Source organism: Acanthochromis polyacanthus, chromosome 17 (genome assembly GCF_021347895.1).
Source record: "Acanthochromis polyacanthus isolate Apoly-LR-REF ecotype Palm Island chromosome 17, KAUST_Apoly_ChrSc, whole genome shotgun sequence".
Taxonomy (NCBI): domain Eukaryota; kingdom Metazoa; phylum Chordata; class Actinopteri; family Pomacentridae; genus Acanthochromis; species Acanthochromis polyacanthus.
In genome coordinates, this window is record NC_067129.1 from 1,298,651 (window position 1) to 1,313,175 (window position 14,525).

At 41.2% G+C, this 14,525-nt stretch overlaps 1 protein-coding gene across 10 annotated transcripts in view; it reads right to left on the minus strand.

The window, feature by feature from the left end:
- LOC110958343 (neural cell adhesion molecule 1-like) overlaps positions 1-14,525 on the minus strand; it is a 301,020-nt gene that overhangs the window by 82,390 nt on the left and 204,105 nt on the right. For 9 of the 10 annotated variants that reach the window (XM_051937336.1, XM_051937343.1, XM_051937334.1 and 6 more), the window contains exons 2-7: positions 12,886-12,960; positions 10,065-10,274; positions 8,835-8,978; positions 4,209-4,346; positions 3,161-3,278; positions 435-595 (exon numbers count right to left, since the gene is read on the minus strand). In XM_051937336.1, the coding sequence (XP_051793296.1) occupies positions 435-595; positions 3,161-3,278; positions 4,209-4,346; positions 8,835-8,978; positions 10,065-10,274; positions 12,886-12,960 (846 nt within the window). The remainder of the gene's footprint in view (positions 1-434; positions 596-3,160; positions 3,279-4,208; positions 4,347-8,834; positions 8,979-10,064; positions 10,275-12,885; positions 12,961-14,525) is intronic. The other variant, XM_051937339.1, reaches the window with a different exon arrangement.

The following is a 14,525-nucleotide window of genomic DNA, read 5'->3' on the forward strand; positions in this document are numbered from 1 at the left end:
GCTGCTGCAAAGGGTTTCCACATCTTTGAATGATATATAATCACTGGTTCCATTGCTAACATGCAAACATCAAACAGCTGGACATTTTTAATAATACTGTAGTGAAGTATACAGACAGGCTTCATTAGAGGTGTAGTTTCATACCCCATTGACCTACAACGGAGCCACAAGCACATGATTGCATCATTTCCTCATGAAGTGAACCTCTAGTGTGATAGATCTCTGAATGTCCTCAGGGGGGCTGAATTAGTTTTCAATAGGACACACTGTATGCTTCACGCTGTGCAGCCCGACACCTAAGCAGCAGAAAAGCTGTGGAGGAACAGAGGAATGGGCAGCAAATGTCAATAAGTCGAGCAGGAAAAGGCCAGAGAAAGAAATAAGAACCATGTTGTTCTTTATGCAATCACAAGAAAATGGAGTTATTCTCTCACCGAACACGTTCAGGCTGACTTCCTCGGATTTCTCTCCTGCCTTGTTCTTGGCGATGCAAGTGTAATCTCCTTCATCCACCTTCTTGACATCTCTTATTTCCAATTCTGAGCCGTCCCCGTTCAGGCTGTACTTATCACCCGTTTCAAGGACGACGTTGTTGCTGAAGCAGGAGGAGGAAAAAAGACAAGAGTTCACATCACAAACGACTGATTACACAACAAATAAGTTTCTAACTGGCTGACAAAGAGCTGTTTGGGGGTTTTATCTCATGAAGCGAGCAGCTGGTGCACAACAACGGCTGGGAGACCAAAAAAGCTGTCCTTTACTGTCTTTTACATCTCCAACATTCCCACAGCTTGTGTTTGTTCTCCTGCAGCCCTTACAGCTGTGTTTTTAGGAAGGCCACGGACCGGTTGGAGGATGAGGCATGTTTTTTACCCTCTCTTTTACTCCAGAGAAGCAGACCTTCACTAGAGGTTAAAATCCTGTTTGTAGAGAATGAAGTGTTTTATGCCTGGAGTAGCAGCATCCTGGAGCAGTTAGCAGGCAGACAGTGAATGACAGCTCTGTCAGAAGCCTCAGGAAACCAGAACAAATAGAGCCTCACCCATCTGTCCTCCAACACTGTCCGTCTGAACCCTCCTCTGGACAGGACCTGCATCTCCCTCAGCTTCAACACCCACATCACAGCCCAGCTCTGCCAGCACTGCAGACAGCTGTGAGCAGGATCCGAGTTCAGTCGTCTTATTTATTCACGTCGCTGCAGAAAACGCTTTATTTAAAGGTTCCTCTGCACAGCAGTGGTGCTGCTGGGTGGCACCACTGAATGACGCACCAAGAATAAGAAAGTACATCAAGAAAACAGCTGCATGGAGAGAAATGAACACGGGCTGTCGGTGCAACTTGTCAGAAATGAGCGGTGATGGAGCATCTTTTAATCCAGAGAGCTTCAGGAGGTTTAGATGCAGATCGGTCAAACACCCAGAACGGATCTCTCAGTGAAACATCTCCACGTCTTTTAGTTCACAGGGAGCAGAGTGGAGAAAACACTGCAAGCTTCTCATTGTTAGCTTTTGCTGACTGTTGTTTTTGTCCCAGATTACAGCAGATTTAACATTCTGGGAGCGTCTCGCTTAAAGGCCAAGATGGAACTTGGCTGCAGTTTCTACTGCGTCTCTCTGCAAGCTGGTGTCTCATCATTTGTCAGGAAGAGGAACCATTCTGTAACACCACTGTACAACCGGGAGTGGATTCTTTCTACTTGTGTGCATTTAACACTGATGTTTTAACCAGTGGCTGTCTGGCAGCCTGTGAATCTGTTGTTTCTGCTGGTGTCAGAAACAGTTGCAGAAGTGTTATTGATAGAGCCTCAAAGCTCGTGGAGAGGAAGTCGGTTTGGAGGGAAGGATCAAGGAAAACTGTTGACTGACAAATGAAGCCGTTCTGCCAGCACGCAGCGCCGGGACTGGAGAGGCCATGTTTATGAAGAGCAATGAGATTAGAGAATTCATTCTTTGGTTTGGAGACGATGTGACAAAGACAAGGTTTAAAATCAGTCAGAAACACATTAAATCATCATTTCATTTTTCATTCTGCACTTCTCAGGTTGTATTTACAGGCTGGAACAATTAGATGACGACTTCATCTGCAGTGTTTTGCCTTCTGCACTGTAAAAATCTGACAAGTGATGCCTTGGATATTCACATTCATTACTACATTCACTTTCAATAAAATGCAATCAACCTGCACCGTAATTGTTCCGCTCATGTTTCTGTTTTTAGCCCTCAGAAATATGGAAATCAGCTTTTAAATACTCTAATCAGTCAGAACGCAGTCATCACTGTAAAAATGGATCTTCCTGCTGGATTATGAGCCCAACAGGCACTTTAGCATTTATGAGCCATGACTGCTATGTGAAAGTATTTATTAAGGACACGCTTTATACAAGAATCTGCTTTATCAAATGGAAATGTCGACCTTTTAATGTGAATTTAAAAGCAGCTGCTGCAGCCAGGTGCACTTTAAGTTTTCACACAGAATCACAGCAGCCGGATCAAAACGGAGTCGAAATAAAACTCATCTAAACCTTTCATGCAAATGTAAATACACGCAGATCTTATCTTTTCTCCCACACGACGTTTTGCAGACAGCGCCGTGCCAATTCAGATTTATGCCCCGTCTACAAACACTTTCCACCTCCACCTCCCTCAGACTGATGCTGTGAGTCTGCAGCCCTTTCAAACAGGACACACACACTTTAAACAAAGAGTTTGGCCTCAAAGTCTGTGAGAAGCTGGCAGCTTTAGCAGCAAGCAAGAGAGGTGACATCCTTTTATCTCCCACTTGATCACAAGACCCAATTTATCAGCAGGCACAAAAGCTAGCAGCCCCGGTGGATTACTCAACCTGAAATATGCAATTTACACTTCCAGTTGGTGTTCAAGTGGCCCTCTGTGGGGCTTGTTTGGACTCCATTTGCATATACAGATAAATATAGAGAAAAACAACAACATCCTCCTCTTGTTCATCAGTTTGTGTTTTAAGCAGTTTTAACACTTTTCATTCATTTTCTTCTTTGCCTAATTTTGCTTCACTTTGAGGTTCAGAAAAGAGCAGAAAGCAAAGAGTCTCATTTTAGTGTCTGTTTGGATGAACGTCTAATCAGATCACAGTTAAATCTGAACCATCATTAAAAACAGGCCAACAGCAGCAGTGAGAGACGTACTGAGCCCAGGTAACGGTGGGTTCGGGGAATCCGTCTGCATCACAAGCCAACAAGGCAGAGCTGCCAACATCTGCTGTAGCGTTGACCTCCGACTGCCGGGCCCGGATGGTGGGAAGCACTGAAAGAGAACAGAACAAAACACATGCAGCATACAAGAGTCTGAAATTACATTCTAAAGAGGCTCTGTGTAGATCTGCCAATTTAAAGCTGAAAGAATTGATTTTTTGGTCTCTTAGGAGCAGCAGAAACACGATATGAAGATTCACTGACTTAAATCTCTGAAGGCAAACTTTCTAGCAGAGAGGAACATTTTCATTCATTGGGGATCGTACCCCTGATGAATATTTTTCTCAGTTTTCTGTCTCTACAAACTCCCAAAACAAATAATTATTTCTTTAATTGCTGCACTGTTTACCAGCTAACTGTGTCTTAATCATGTTTGGTTTTTAAGCATTTTGCTGAAAAGTGCTGAGAGTTTGGTGATGGAAAGCTCAACAATATGAGAAATCTGACTTTAAAACTCAGAAAAAACACGATTCAGGTGTTAATTCTCTGTCGGCTCATTGCTTCCTGTCACATTTTCAGATGACAAACTGGTGTTTTTCATGCTTTAAACTAATAACCTTCATTTTGCGGTCATCTATTGGTCATTTATTTAGACTATAACACCGTGCTTTTTCCAACAAAAGATCAACTTATAAAAACTTGAACATCCTAAGTTTCTGTTAGAAAATGTAGGAAACAGTTTGGAAAGTGAAGCTGCTACAGAATTACCAAACAATAAAACCTCTATAAACTTTTGTGATAAAAATAATACTCGATGAACATCGTGTTTTGATATGTGGGGTAAAGCTGTAGTTTAATTCAAGCCCACAGTGTCAACACAATTACGAGGAACAGATTTCAGCGTTATCGCCTCTAGTTGTTTGAATATCTTCCTCTGTAGGGGTGGACAGATGAACCACATTTAAGGCTTTAAAAAGAGCATTTCCAGGGGTTGGGGGTCATCAGCACCGAGTGGAGAAGGTGACAGAGATGCAGTTCTTACCATTAACAATGACCTTCATCATCCTGAAGTCTATTTCTCCCCTGGCCGTGACTCGAGCCTCACAGTTGTACATTCCCTCATCCGTCTTCTTGATGCCGCGGATCAGCAGATGGCCGTTTGACAGGATCTTGAATCGCACTAAAACCAGCAGAGGTGAACAAAGAAGAGAACGGATCACACGCAGTTCAATTAGACAAAACCGCACTGTAAAAACTCCAAATCTTACCAAGTCTGTTTGTCTTACTTTTAGTCAAAATGTCTCATCCCACTTGATTTAAGATAAATTCACTGAACAGGCGACATTCCAGCAGATGGAGGGACTTGTTTTAAGACAACGCATCCTAAATATCTTCAGTCAAACAATCTTGATTATCTTGTTCTAACCCTCATGTCGTCCTGCTGGCCAGAATGGCCCGTTTTAAAGTTTAAAAATGTGGGAAAAATATATATTTTCACTGTGAAAACTTCCACATTTTCAAATTTTTTGGGGGGAAATTTTAGAACATTTTTATTGGTGGAAAAAAGAAATGTTAAAAAATATTTCTTTAAGAACATCCACATAAAAATCAACCAAAATCCAGCGAATTTCGCTGGATTTTGGTTGATTTTTATGTGGATGTTCTTAAAGAAAATATTTGAACTTTTACTGATACATATGGAATCACTTTAGATATTTTTAGGATTTTTTGGGAAGATTTTTATTCATTTTTGAAAATATTTACAATTTTTAGATTTTTTAAATGTTTATTTCTTGCCAAACTTGGGGATTTTTTTTTAAATAAAACTTTTAAGAAATGTTCTTCCCGAAGATTTTGTAATTTTTTTTATAAATTTGGAGAATTTTTTACAGCATTTTTGGATTTTTTTTTTTCAGACAAGGAAACAACATTTTTTGGTGCCCGTAAATGAAGACAACATGGTTTAATACATCTCAAATCAGGAGGTTACATGAAAGCGAAAATCTATTTTTGAGTGAAAAACTGTTTTTTGTTTTTGTTTTTAGCATGTCTGGCTTATTATAAAACACCTAAGCTTGACAATCCTGGTAAAATGTCGCTTAAAATAAGTTTTCCAGCTAATTTTAAGATCTCAGCATTCTAAATATCACATCTTATTTTAAGAAACGTTAACAAGCCATTTTTCACTTCTTCTATTGGCAGATTTTTCACTTATTTCAAGGTAAAAGGTCTTTGAAATAATTTTATCTAGTTTTCAGAGGGTCATTTTTTCCAGTGTGCTCAATTTAAATATCAGAGCTCATGTTTTCCCATGATCCTCTTTGGTTGTTTCAGTGGAACATTCAGTGATGATCTCCACATAATTTATGTATTTATCCTCCTGCAAGCTACAAGCTGATATTAGGAAATAAATCCTGTTTGTGAATCATAAAAAAAAAAAAGTTAGGGGCATGAGCACATCTACTAGTTAAATATTAATCCATGATGTCAAATTAACTAAGAAATTAAGTTGATTGTTTTCTAGAATAAAGAGAATCTGACTTTCACTGCACAATCATGCAAAGAAGTCTTCTGGAGTCAGATAAAGAAAGAAAAATCACATCATACAGTATCTTATTGGTGCTTTACACCGAGCACGGAGCCTGACAAAGTGTTGCACCGCTAATTAAACAGCACACAGTAACAGAGCCAACAGTCTGAAGTGAAACCAGGTGTTGTTTTCTCACATGTTTCTGAGGATTAAAAAAAGCATCCAGTGATTATTAAAATCCAGGCTTCAGAACTAAGGAGCTGAGCCATTAAGGTTTGTTCCCAGTTTGAGAAAAGTGGGAACAAACTCCAAACCAGTCAGCGTGCACTTTAAAAGTCAGTGGATTAACCGACAATTACGGCAATTTAGTGGAGCTTTCATGGGACAGTTGGTTCCTTTTTCAAAGATGAGAATTCCTCTGCATGTGTTCAGATTCAATGCTCGAAACAACCTGTGGAAAATAGATGCTGTGAATGTTTAAACTAAGGAATAAAAATGAAATGGCTCAAACATGACGCATGTAGGACTGCATTGGGTGGATGTTTGCTTGGTTTACTGAACATCTCCTCCAACTTATTGACTCACAATTTCACCTCAACTACCATCATCATGGTTCTATTCCAGCTGTTGAAGACACATCTGTAGATTTACTGAGTTTAGGAACATTGTTGAGCTTCAGCCAGGCTGCTTTTATATTCTTCAGTTTCATTCAGACAGCAGAGAGCCACAGTGCACTGTAAATACACAAAGTAGAGCAGCACACAAAGTGATGTACGAGGCATCGTAATGAACTCATAAACAAAACACTAAATCTAAACTAATAGCAGCTTATCAAACTGTCCAGATAATGAACAGCCCAGTTTATTCAGGATTTCCTCATTACTGAAGATTCTGTGTGATGCTAATCTGAGCGCTACTTTACCAACACTTCAATAACAATAGAACGAGAATGGAGCTCAGGAGTCAATCTGGGGATGTTCATTCTGAAACAAATGAGTTTTCCAGCGGCTCACCTGTCTGATACGAAGAAAACCACACCTGTAACTCTCTGCTGTCTCCATGTCAGGATCATTTATGATTAGAAGAAGACCAATTCATGAAACTGTTCCACTTAAATCTGCTCAGCTCTGTCCTCATGGATCCTGCCGCTGTCTGATGTCCTCTGAGATTTAACAAACTCAGAGGACAGACTCCTACAAACAGCTGGGAGCAACAGATTAAACTTCAGGCCCTATTAATGTTTGGTTGAAACTAACGGAGAGTCTCAACAATCTGACCTGCTCTGGATTCATCCTGATAAAGTTTCATTTTTAGGGACACTTCAGTTGGTTTTAGATGTGAAAACGCAGCACAAAGTGAGTGAGAAAGGTGGTGTGTTGGGATGTTTTTGGACCAATATTGGTGCAGAAATGTCCAAACATCCTCCTGAAAATGCAGCTTTAAGGGCGTCATTTCAGACTTGACACTGAAATGTTTGTCGGTCTGAAATCGTGCGATCGCTGTCAAGACTTTTATGGAAAAGTGACCACAGAAGTCTGAAAGAACCAAAAGGTATTTAAATTTTAAGCTATACTTCCATTCCTGCATATATTCACCACTATGCAACTTTACAGTTTGCAGAATTTGTGAATTATCTTAGAAGACTGTGCATTTTCTTCTTCCACATCTCTGAAATACTAAAGTACAGACTCCTTTATCTTTGGAATTCTGAACGGAGGTCAACAGAAATGTAAAACTTGAAGCTCCAGCCGTACATTTTGTCACCCAGCTCTTAATTCACGTCCATTAAAATGACAGAGCTCTGTGAGGACGTTCAACAATGCAGCACGCAGCGCACGGTCGGGTCAACTGCTGCTCGGAGCTAAATTACATCAGCAATTTTCAGCTTCTCAGCGTCGGTTACAATTAGTGGTTTTTCCAGCAAAAAACACATTCCTTGACAGGAGTCCAAGGATAAAGGCGGGCTTAGCACAACACTGTGGCGACTGCTGGCTCTGCGGCGGTCACCATGGGAGGGGTTGCTCTGAGGGTGAAACAAAGCCCAGGCTCACGTCCACCTCCCACGGCAGATTGGAGGTTTCAGCTGAACTCTCCGAGGCAGAGCTGCTTCTGGACCCAGTGTTCTTCCAAAACAAAGTAGCTGTTGGCTGCTCGGAGCTTCCAGATTAAATCATTCACAAATATTAGACGTGAAAACATCCACAGCTCCGGTCGCCTCGTCCGATTAGCAGAAGGAGTCGAATGCTGAGAAGTTTGGATTCATTTTGAACTAAAAGCCAACAGGAACATGTTTCCGAACATCCATACAAACTTGTGCCTATTCCTGCAGCTCCAGTTATTTCTCCTAGCAGCATGGAGCGAAATGCCTTCGTTCTGTGTCACACTTCACAGCTCCAAAGCCCGTCTGCTGGCAAAGCAGTAATTGTTCAGAACAAAGGGATCGACAATAGAGAGGGGGATTATAATGCAGGATTGGTTTGAGAACTTTCTATAGATCCCTTCATGTTTTGTTGTTTTGTTTGTTTGTTCTGTTTTTTCTGCTATGACTGTGACTCACCCCTGGAATCCATGGCAACGGCTGCAAATTGAAGCTAATTACAGCTTCCTTTCTCTCTAAAGAAGCGGCAACAACCTTTTCAGGAGCTCCTTTCCAGCCCACAGGCAGCGAGGAGTTGAAATACTGACGAGATCCGCTCTCTGTGGATCCTACCTTTAACACTACAGCTGCACAGTGGCAGCAGGAACACATTTAGATTACATTTTAGGCTTTTTCCCTTCTCCTTTTCCCATATTTTTTAAAATAAATAAATTTCAGCTGTAGTTCTGCCTCCACTTGGGGAAATTAAAGTCCAACCTGTCCATTACCACTCCTTGCGGGGCCAGAAAGATTTCCTGCATCGTCTATGAGGTCTGATAACTACTTCCCTCCACTGAGAAAGTCTGGCTTTGTTCATCTGTGATGGGCAGGAGGAGACGGAGATGAAGAAGAGTGCAGCAAATTGATGAGAAAGCTCGGACGGCAGACGGCGGCGTTGGCAGGAAGGTGAGGTGACGGCTCAGGGAGGATGACATGGGTTGCCAGGTTGGAAAAAAAACATTTTTTATTCATATATTTTTTTAAAATTATAACCGGCTCACCGTCTTTGGAAACTTGGATGGTGGCACCCTTGTACTTCCAAATAATGGCGGCTGGCGGCGAGCTGACGACATCGCAGACGATGTCGGCGTCGTCGCCCTCGTTGAACTCCTGAGGGGTCGGAGCGTTCCGAAAGGTGATCTTTTCTGGAGGAGAAATGTGACAATGCATACATTACACCTCTTTAGAAATAGCTTCGCCTTCAGACTTGGAAAAGATTAAAACTCTGGAGCTGCTTTTTATTTTTTTGGCTGGTTTCATCTTTATGTAATCAGGGACGGTGTGTGTGTGTGTGTGTGTGTGTGGGGGGGGGGGGGGGGGGGGGTAAAGACAGTTCAAAGACTCCACGCAGGCGGTGTTCAGTCAGACAACTCTGCTGAAAAGAGAGCAGCACCTTCACTCATTTTAATAGGACAGCTCTGTTGAAAGAGCAGGTCAGCCAGTACAGACAGCTTTGCAAAAAAAGTCTGATCCAGCATAAAAGTGAAGCGATTTCCACTTGTGCAGCGACGTCCAGCATATGCAGGAACAAACCTGTTAGATCTCTTTGTAACATGATGTCGCTGCATTTCTGCCTGACAAGATTTGCAAACAAATCCTTGATTTGGAATCTTCAAATCACTCACCACTGAAGGTTTACGCTTTTATTGTCTTAAAGACCATTTCAAAATAAAAGCTTCATGCAATATGTACAAATCATGGGTGAATTATCAAATTTTTGGAGATTTTTTACCAAGACGCCATCTTGGTTTACGACTAACTTCCTGTTTCAGCTCCTGTACACAGATTTTGGGGTAGCAAAATGTTACGTTAAATTTCTGCGAATTAACAAACAGTTTCTTGTGAAAAATGACTTGGAAATGAATTCCTTCCTGCACTATGTTGACTTCAAATTTAAAATGTGGCCAATAAACATCATCCAAGCAGCAATATAAAACCATATTGGAATTCTGTACCAAATTAAAATGTAATTTCTGGCTTTGCAGACAGTGCAGAGTTCTTGTGCTGTAAATTAGGTTTGCTTCTGTTTCTACTGTCACTGCAAATTCACAAACACTGTTCATTCTACTCAATACTTGATCTGATTTGCACATAATTATTACTAATACTGTTACTCAGACTGAGCTCCTGCAATGGTTCTGATTGGCAACATGTAAAAACACTCTGAAGGCACGGTTCAAAGAAAAGTCAGTGGAAAACTCTGACTGCAGAAACTAAAAGAGGAGTCTTACGGAAGATCTTCACTTGGACGGTGGCCTGGGCCTCCTTGTCTCCGTTCTTCGCCACACACTTGTAGATGCCAGCGCTGTCCACGTCGGCGTGGTAGATGGTGAGAGTCAATGTGGCTTCATCGCTGCGGCTCACGGAGATGTCCGGGCTGTTGGGGAGGATCTTCTCACCCCTGGGGTCGTACCAGTCTATGTCTTTAACATCTCCCACCACTGGAAAACACAATGAAGGGTGAGGAAACCAAGAAAGACCTCTGGAAAGAAGCCCACAGCTGACTTTAAAATCATTTTGTTCTTGTTTTCTACCTCCTGCATCGATAGATATTTAAATAGGATGGTTCCATTCTCTCTTACATCCCGTATGTGTTACAAAGCTGCTATCTGTAGTTTAGAACTCATTTCAGTTCAGGTTCCACATTCAGCCAAATTTGATCTCCAGTGAACCGGACCAGTAAAATCTCAGTAGAATAACCTATAATTAACCACAATTTCAAGCTTTTCCTTATAGAGCAAAAAAAAAAAAATCATTCTGAAAATGTATCTCTCTACAAAACAATAGCAACAACCTGAAATGTATTAAGAAAAAGAAATTCAGTTTCATCAGCATTCATCCTCAGTTTATCATTTCCACGTTACAACTTCCAGATCACAGAGTGTCTACAAAGGAACACAACATTTAGTCACAGCTATATGGGACTGATGATATAACATTTTACTTTAAAAAAAAAGAGACAAAACACAACAAAAACAAGACAAAATATGACAAAAGCGAGAAACAAAATGACAAACGACACAAAACAGAATTAAAAAAGAGAAAAAAAATTGACAAAAAAGTTACAACACAAACAATACAAAAAAATGACAAAAAAAAACAATGAATAAAGCAAAACAGACCATGACAAAAATAAGACAAAAAACACAAACGAGACAAAAAGGAAACACAAAAGAACAAATAAACAATAAAAACAAGACAAAATATGACAAAAACAAGGCACAAAACAACAAAAGAACAATGAACAATCTGGTATTTTACTTTATCATCAAAACAATTTGTCATGGTCTAGGAATTATTGTGAATTTATACTTTTACTAATTTACAATCTGCAGTTAATGTCTTCTCTGTAATTTTTACACTTTGAGAACCGGATTGGACCCTCTGGAGGACCACTTTTGGCCCACGGACCTCATGTTGGACACCTCTGGTTTAGACCAAGAACAAGACAAACTGTGACAACTGGGTAACAGGACAGCAGGAAAAAGAGAAAAAAAAAATGCCGTTCTCATGTTTTTACATCAGGATAACGTGTTTTTATCACTTTCCACCCCTAAAGTAGATCATTAAATATGTCTAAGCAGGACTCTGAGCTTTCATGATGGAGTGGAAGTGAGCAGAAACTTGAATAGGATAAAAAATAAATCAAGAAACCACGTTGTGACCATCGCTTGAAAACAGCCGTCTCTCCAAGATCAGACTGCAGACATTTAAAGACATAAAAGGAGTGAGAGTGTGAATAATTTCTGTTTTCTGGAAGGGATTATTCAGCAGGAGGCAAGTTCAAATCAAACAACTTTTCTCCATTTTTTATAAAGACGAGGCGGTTTCTCATTGACGGAAAAATATCAGTTTCTCTTAAGGACACAAAAGTCTCAGAATTCATTTTGACGTTCACTTCAACTGACACTAAAGCCACATTTCTAACAAATAATAAATACAGAAATAAATAACGGAACATATAAAAATGTCAAGGCTTCAAGTTCCACAAAGACAGTGAGTTTGGCTTTTAGAGCTTCTTCTCAAAGGAACGTTTTCATTCGAAATGACAATTAGCTTTTTATTGAAAGGGTCACTTCAGGCAGACTACATAAAGGTCGCTTTTATTGCTTGGAGAGAAAACGATGCAGAAACAATTCCTATTTTTTCTGATTCACAAATGTCAGAAAACATTTTTTTTCACAGCAACATTTATAAAAAAAAGAATAATAATAATAATAACTGATGATGTTTATCAGTACTATAGACTGTAATTTTATCCTCAAAAGTTGCATTAAATAAAGAATTAGCGGAGTGTTCAGACTGCTGCATCATCAACATCTTGGAGCAAAACATTTCTTTTTGACTGTTCTGGTGACTTTGATGTGAAACTGAACTGATCTGATCACAAGATTACAACAGAGATCTGCAAAAAGAGCAAAAAAACCCACAACAAAAGAGGAAGCTGTGAGAGCTGCTGCTGCCTTCTGCCTTCCCCACCCTCAGTTTGTCATCGTCTTATTGGACGTGACTCATCTCCTGTCTCAGGTTCTCCAGCTACAGCCGCATCTCATTGTTGGCCTCCAGATAAATGAACACTTTTAGGGAACACAGCGAGGTCAGAACTTGTTTTGGAACGGCTCAAATTAGACACCCAGAGCAGAGGCACAGAGGCAGATATTATTTAAAACCTGCACAAATTGAACCAAAAAACAGGTTTTCTATTTGCAATTTGTGCAAAGCACACTGATTAATTTAATCTGCAGCAGGTAGTGTATCTGATCACCTGACTGACATGTTGGATAAACAGAGAAAAACACAGAAAAAGTCTCATTAAGTTTCCAGGATGCTCCTCTCCCTCTCACCTCGCTATGATCTCAGCTTCCCACTGCCTCCTCAGAATAAACTCCTCAATCAATCCATCCTGTTTCTTTTCTTTTGTCCCCTCCACCAGGACACCGGTCTCATTATCTAACCTGACTCTTTAATCAGATGACCTCGGCCAACTCCGCTCTGTGAGGCCACATTTGCAACCAGCTGTGTTGAATCAGGGCCGTTTGAACTCGCTCTTACCTTCGCAGAGGAAAAATTTGGACTCTCCGACGCTGATCTCCCCTTGTGTTGGAGTGATTTGCACCTGAATGGCAGCTGGGTGGAGAAAAGAAGACAGAAGGAAAACATACATTAGTGTCTGGGCTCCGTTTGAGAGGAAGTTTGACAGAAGGGGCAAAGCACAAGAAGGAAAGGCTCAGAGTCAGACTGGCTTCCTGCTCAAAGGAACAGCCGTGCTCAGCCATGCCCTCTGGATATGAAACTCTGATGGAAGTTTGATGCTCACTGGACGGCAACATCTCAATGTGCAGATTTTAGACTCACACAGGCCCCACAGTGAGGAACAAATCTGGTTTTTCATTTGTATTCACACACATCACGAGCAGCGAGATGCAGAACCTTTACCTCCTCACTAGTCTGTGTGAGATGACATCACTTCCTGTCATCCACTCCTGTTGTACCTTTTGCTTCCAACACTTTGAGGCGTGTGCTGGTGATGGATCATGTACCTGTGACAATCAGCTGTCTGACACTCAGAGTCAAAGCTTTCACCTCATTGGAGCATTAAATAGACAGGAGGAGGAAGTAGCACGGCGCTAAAGGAGAACAACCGTCTGTCAATAATAGAAGAGAAGAATTAGACTGATGAGCATTCTGCATTTTCACTTGGTTTGGGGGGAGTTAATCTGAAGCATATTCAGCAGCACAATCTCAGCATTCATTTATTTGCTCAGTGTTTAGAAAAGCCACCTGACTGAGCGGGTCCAGAGCGTCTTTGTGCTCATTTCCTCGTCCCTGCATCTCCTGGCAGATGATTTAGAAGGCATAATGCCGTAAATGAAAGATGATCCTTCCTCTAAGACTCCGATATACTTCATCTCTCAGCATCAGCCAAAGCTACAGCGACAGATTTAAAAGAGTACAGAGAAACACCTGCTGTTTGTTCCTTCCTGCGCACCAACAAACTGGAATAAAAACTCTTGCATATTCAAAGTGTTCAAATGCTCCATCATTTCCAAAGGCTTCATCAGCAAATCATCTCTTGCACGTGTGCGGCGGAGCGAGGAGAGATCCGATGGCTGCTAAAGGTGCCGTGGTTTAATAGCAGACTCCTGTATCTTGGCTGATATGTGGCATGGGAGCGGAGCAGCCTGTGAAGTACAAACACCACTGAATGGTGATCCGGAGCTCGACAGAGAATTCCCGCTGAGCCTCCAGCGTGTCGCCACTTCACACAAATGAGTGAGTCAGTCTCTGCTCAGTTCTCACCAGGAGATTCATGGGAATGGTTTGGAAGGACTTTCCATTCACAGACAGGTAGCCAACAATCTGACAGAACAATGTGGCGTTCGTCTTCCATAAAGTCTCTCATAGCTACAGAAACACATCCAGGACTGAGAGGAGGCAGCAGAGGCCTTTGTTGCTCCTTTATTTGTTGTTTTTTCTGCTTTTCCTACACCGACTTCAGGCAAAAAGGCGTCATCACTGTGGTGTGAAGCTTAACCTCATTCAGAAAACAGCGATGAGGCCGGAGTAGCCAGCATTCAGAAACACAGAGCAGATCCACAATGAGCTTTTGTGCTCAGAAGCATTTAGAGAACAACACTGCATTCCTACTTTTACACAGAAACATGTCAGGCATGCTGCGTTGTAGAAAATGT